Source organism: Mus pahari, chromosome 13, assembly GCF_900095145.1.
Source record: "Mus pahari chromosome 13, PAHARI_EIJ_v1.1, whole genome shotgun sequence".
NCBI lineage: Eukaryota > Metazoa > Chordata > Mammalia > Rodentia > Muridae > Mus > Mus pahari.
This window is the reverse complement of record NC_034602.1, coordinates 1,457,356-1,462,449: the sequence shown is the minus strand read 5'-3', so window position 1 is coordinate 1,462,449 and position 5,094 is coordinate 1,457,356. Positions and strand designations below refer to the sequence as shown.

Below are 5,094 nucleotides of genomic sequence, written 5' to 3'. Positions count from 1 at the left end.
AATCTGATCCTGATTTAACTTTGGTACCTGGTATCTGTCTAGGAATTTGTCCATTTCCTCCAGGTTTTCCATTTTTTTTTTTGAGTATAGCCTTTTGTAGTAAGATCTGATGATGTTTTGGATTTCCTCGGGGTCTGAAATGTGAGTTAGGGGTAAAGAGTTCAGTGGTTGAGAACACCGGCTGGTCTAGAGAAGCCTTGTTTGATTCCCACTACTACATGGCAGTTCAAAACTACCTTGTAACTCCAGTTCCAAGGGATGTAGTGAACTCCTCAGGCTTTCACAGACACCAGGAATGCAAGTGGTTCACAGACATAGATGCAGACAAAATGTCCATACACATAAAATAAAAAGAAATACTTAAAAAGACTAGCTTAAAAATACACATGTATATAAACGAAATAGCATATTAGCAACAACAAAAACAAAATAGTAGACACATAAAGAAATAAAACAGAATAGCAAGCCCAGAAATAAAGCTATGTATTTATTATAAATTATAATAAAGCTTAACTGGTTCTTTACAAACGTGACAGAGAAGTGGTGTAGAAAATGATAATCCTTCCAATAAATGGTGCTGGGAAAATGCTGTCTGATTGTAAAAGAATGACTTAGACTCTGATTTCACACCAGTGCAAATAGATGAAAGATTTAAATGGAAGACCTACCTGAAACTATAAAACTACCAGAGAACATCATACTGTGTGCTGTAAATATAAATTTTATTTTTTTCAGTTAAAAATATTCTAGTACTAACATGAAAACCAAAGTCACTTACATGAAAAGATACATTTAAAATTAACATGAACAATTTCCATTAATTCTCAAATTTTTATCATTCTTCAGTGACAATTATGGAAAATTTTATGTATTTTTCCTAGGTCATATCATATTTTATAATTGAACAAACTGTACATAATGACATCAGAAAGTTTTTAATGCAACAAATGAGCTTGTTTTGTTCTTGTGAAAATCCAGGTTGAACCGACAGAGATGCTGTACTCAATCCTGTAGGACTAAGGTTACAGTTCTAGGAAGAGTGTTTGCCTAACATTGGGAGCTAGTGGAGAGGGGTGCCATATTACATTGTTACCATGCTATGTTTTAATTTATGAGACAAAACCAGATTTGTAAATTGATGATACTAATAGATTTTTATATTTTCATTATACTCAGATTATTCACTTAATTTTTTTACCTAAAATGCAAAAGGTGATGTTGTATTTCCAGAAGTATATTTTAACTCTTGATTAGGTATCATTCTGAACAATTTATCTGTAAGTTTACAGTTAAATTAAGTCATATTATTTGTTTCTTTGAGTTAGAGTCTCATAAAGCACATGCTGGAGTCAAACTCAACAAGTTAGCTGAGGAAGTCTTGATCCTACTACCTCTACCTCTCATGTGCTGAAATTAGAAATGCGTGCCACCATGCCAGGAATAAGTAATATTTTTGAGGAAGTAAAAGTATTGTAGACTGAAATATCAACAACAAAATACATGAAAGTGTAGTTCGATTTTAAAATTCTGTGATTCTGTAGTAAACTTGCAATAAAAAGGTACCAATGTGATGTCCAGAACAAATAGTTTTTACTTATTTAAATATTAAGATTATTTACTATACCCCATTTTGACCAATATTTAAATTTGGTAGGGACATATACTTTTACAATGATATGACTACAGATGCACAGTTGAGAAATAGGTACATGGAAGAGTTCAATGACAACCCTACCTCCACCCCAACCCTGCCCATCCCCCCCCCAAAAAAAAAAATAGTTAACAGCCTAGATAAAAAGACCTTGGAGAGAACTGTTAAGAACTGTGGTAGGATGCTGGTGTGTCACCCTCCATGGTAGATGCCTTCCTGCAGGGATGTGGGAAGGGAGCTTCAGGGTCACACAGAATTTGATTATCCCCCAGGGAATGTATAGATAACACAGATTTGAGTTTTGGTTTTTGTTTGTTTGTTTGTTTGCTGGGGCAGGCAACAAAGAGGGGAGGACAGGGCAGGACTGCATGTGACTTATGTGTATGATATGTAATTTCCAAAGAATTGATAAAAATGCTGGGAAAGAAAGAGTGCTATGTTCAAAGATGCTTTCTCATGACAAAATAGATTAGATATTGATCTTTGTTCCCAAGTTGAACATTGACTTTTTTTTTTCAGAAGAATATGAACAGTGTATATGATCTAACAATTTATAAGGATTCTTCTCTAGCTACGTTTTAATATTTGAAGTTACTTCAAAATATTAAGATATGCTTTTTATTTCTCGGGTTAGAGGGATCTTATAATATTGCAAGGTAATACTTGTAATTTGTCAAATAACTCAACATCATCAACATGATGATTACCAAGTAATTTCCCATAAAACTAGAACTCTATGGTCTCTCAAGTTTAAGTTGTATATGTTACAAACTCAACACTTCACTTTGTTTCATTAGTTTTTTTTTAATTGTATCTATCTCATATAACTTAAAATTTTATGAAGTTAAAGATCAGGTATCAGAGTACATTAGAAGTCAATATTTTTAATAGTTTTATTAGTGACATTTTCAATATTACAGCACCACAGAAGTCCTTGGGCCATGAGGTAAATGAATTAACATCAAGTAAGTTGTTAAAGTTGGAAATGGAAAACCAGAGTTTGACGAAAACCGTAGAAGAGCTTCGGAGCACTGTGGACTCTGCAGAAGGCAGCACTTCCAAAGTCCTAAAAGTTGAAAAGGAAAACCAGAGACTGAATAAAAAGGTAAACTCAAATTTAATCTTTGTTATGTTAATTTATATCAATAACTTGTATTTTTCATTCATAATGTATTCTTAATATTGTTTAAGCTCGTTTTTAAATATTAAGTGAAATAAATGAACCAAACCCTATGACTATTCTTTAATAGTGAACTTAATTTTGGGCTGGGGATATCACTCAATGGTGGAGCACTTGCCTGGTATATGAAGGATTTTTTGAGGTCAATCCTCAGTACCTCAAAAAAATAAATTAAGAAAAACAAACTTGTTGCTGGTTTTACTACATTATTATGTCATGTGTCCTCCTTTTGGCCTTGGGATCAGTGTATCATTTCAACAACAAAATCTTATAAATATAAATATATAAATTAGAATATAGAATATAAATCTTCAAAAGGTAAGGAATTTTTAGAACACAAGGACAATGTCATACCAAAAGTTAGCTTATTATTTTTATTTTATGTATATGAGTGTTTTGCCTGCATGTGTATCTGTGTAGTCCATGGGTGAGGTATCTGTAGAGGCCAGAAGAGGGCATCAGATCCCCTGGAACTGGACTTACAGACAGTTGTGAGTTCACCTATCACTGCTAGGACCTCAACTCTTGTCTTTTGCAAAAGTAGCTAGTGCTCTTAATCATTTAGGTCGCCTAGCCCGTTTTCTGTTGACAGAATTGGGTTGTGTAATGATTGTGTAACTGTGTAGTAATTGTGTAATCCACAGTGTAGATTTGTTGCTTGCTTCATTTGTTCTGCACTTAGTAATTTCATCTTCTGTATTTCTTCCTTTATCTACAAGCTTACTGTATTGTAAGATTATTTTTTTAACCGTGGATATTTATAAAGTATGTATATCTCATTTGGGTGGCATGTCTGCTCATCTGCCTTTTGTGATGTTATAGAAAGTTTGTAAGTTAGTTTCTGTAACTAACTAGAGATTTGACAAATCCTGGTATTCTAATTATATTACTTCATAGTTTGTTAATTGGAGTTATTACAAAGAAAACTTGCTTTTGAAAACTCTTGTTTTTTCATATGGTATTAGTTTCTCGAATGTACAGCTGGTAGAAGAACACTGATGTCCTTTTACTTTTTCTACCTGATAGCAGACTGTGAACTGGTCTCACATAGCCTCCTGAAATAAATCTAATCTGTCACTTGTTTTAGTGGGTTAGGGTTTTTGTGCTTTGTTTGATTGATTGATTGATTGATTGACTGTTTTGTTTGTTTTTGTTTTTTGAGCTTGTATATTTTAACATTTGAGGTATCTTTGCCTTCTGCATTTATTTTATTTACTAAATGTGGGCCTTCTTTAAAAATATTTTTGAGATTATAATATAATTATATCATTTTCCCCTTCCCTTTCTTCCTCCAAACCCTCCCATGTATCCATCCCCCTTTACTTGCTTTCAAATTCATGGCCTTTTTCTTTAACTGAGAGGTGTATGTGTATTCCTAAATTCATAAATATAATGTCAGTCTGTATAATGCTGTGTGTATATGTATGTTTTCAGAGATGACCATTTGGTATTGGATGACCAATTATGTGCCCTTCTCTAGGGAAGATTTTTTTGTCCCAATGTCAATATTCCTGTTGATTTTGTTTGTCTGGGGCTGAGGCCTTGTGAGCATTTACCTACCATTGTTATCATCCTTGTTTAGCTACCGTTTCAGCAGCCATGTTGGTGAGACTTAGTGGTGTAGTTTATCACATATGTCTAAGACACACATTATTACCGCAAGCCCCCTTTTGAGTCTTAGGTGCAGGAGTTGTGTTGCAAATGTATCAGGTGGGACTGTTCTCCCCAATTTGATTGATTTTGGTTTTCTGTAAGAGCAGCTATGTGTTGCAAAGAAAAGTTTCCATGATAAGGTCTGAGGACTATACTTATCTATGGGTATGAAGACAGATATATTTAGAATGTAACTAGGGATTGTGGTGATTTGTAAGGGACTGTTTAAAAGCTATGTTCAGATTCCTTATCACAGCCTTAGTGCTAAGGTTTCTTTTCTTCCTTCCCTCCTTTTGGAAGGTGTTTTTATTTTAAAGCAAGGTTTTTATATGCAGTTCTGGCAGACCTGTAACCCATTATGTAGGCTGATCTTAAACTCACAGAGATTTACTACCTCTGCCTCCCCAGTACTGAGATTGAATGTGTACAGCAACACACTCAGCATGAAAACTAATTTTTAAACCGTTACTCCAAGACATTTTAGAAACAGCCATTTTTTCCAAGTTTCTGTTTCTTTATTATTATTATTATTATTATTATTATTTTCTTTATTTACATTTCAAATGCTATCCCGAAAGATTCCCATACCCCTCCCCCCACCTCTGTTCCC

The 5,094-nt window shown here is 33.8% G+C and overlaps 1 protein-coding gene across 5 annotated transcripts in view; it reads left to right on the top strand.

Moving 5' to 3' along the window:
• The window catches only part of Ccdc88a (coiled-coil domain containing 88A), a 134,317-nt gene that overhangs the window by 81,217 nt on the left and 48,006 nt on the right, over nt 1-5,094 (top strand). For all 5 annotated transcript variants that reach the window (XR_003845015.1, XM_021210606.2, XM_021210605.2 and 2 more), the window contains exon 13: nt 2,572-2,756. Coding sequence is in view for 4 of the 5 variants with exons in the window: in XM_021210606.2 (XP_021066265.1) it covers nt 2,572-2,756 (185 nt within the window). In the remaining variant the exon portion in view is untranslated. The remainder of the gene's footprint in view (nt 1-2,571; nt 2,757-5,094) is intronic.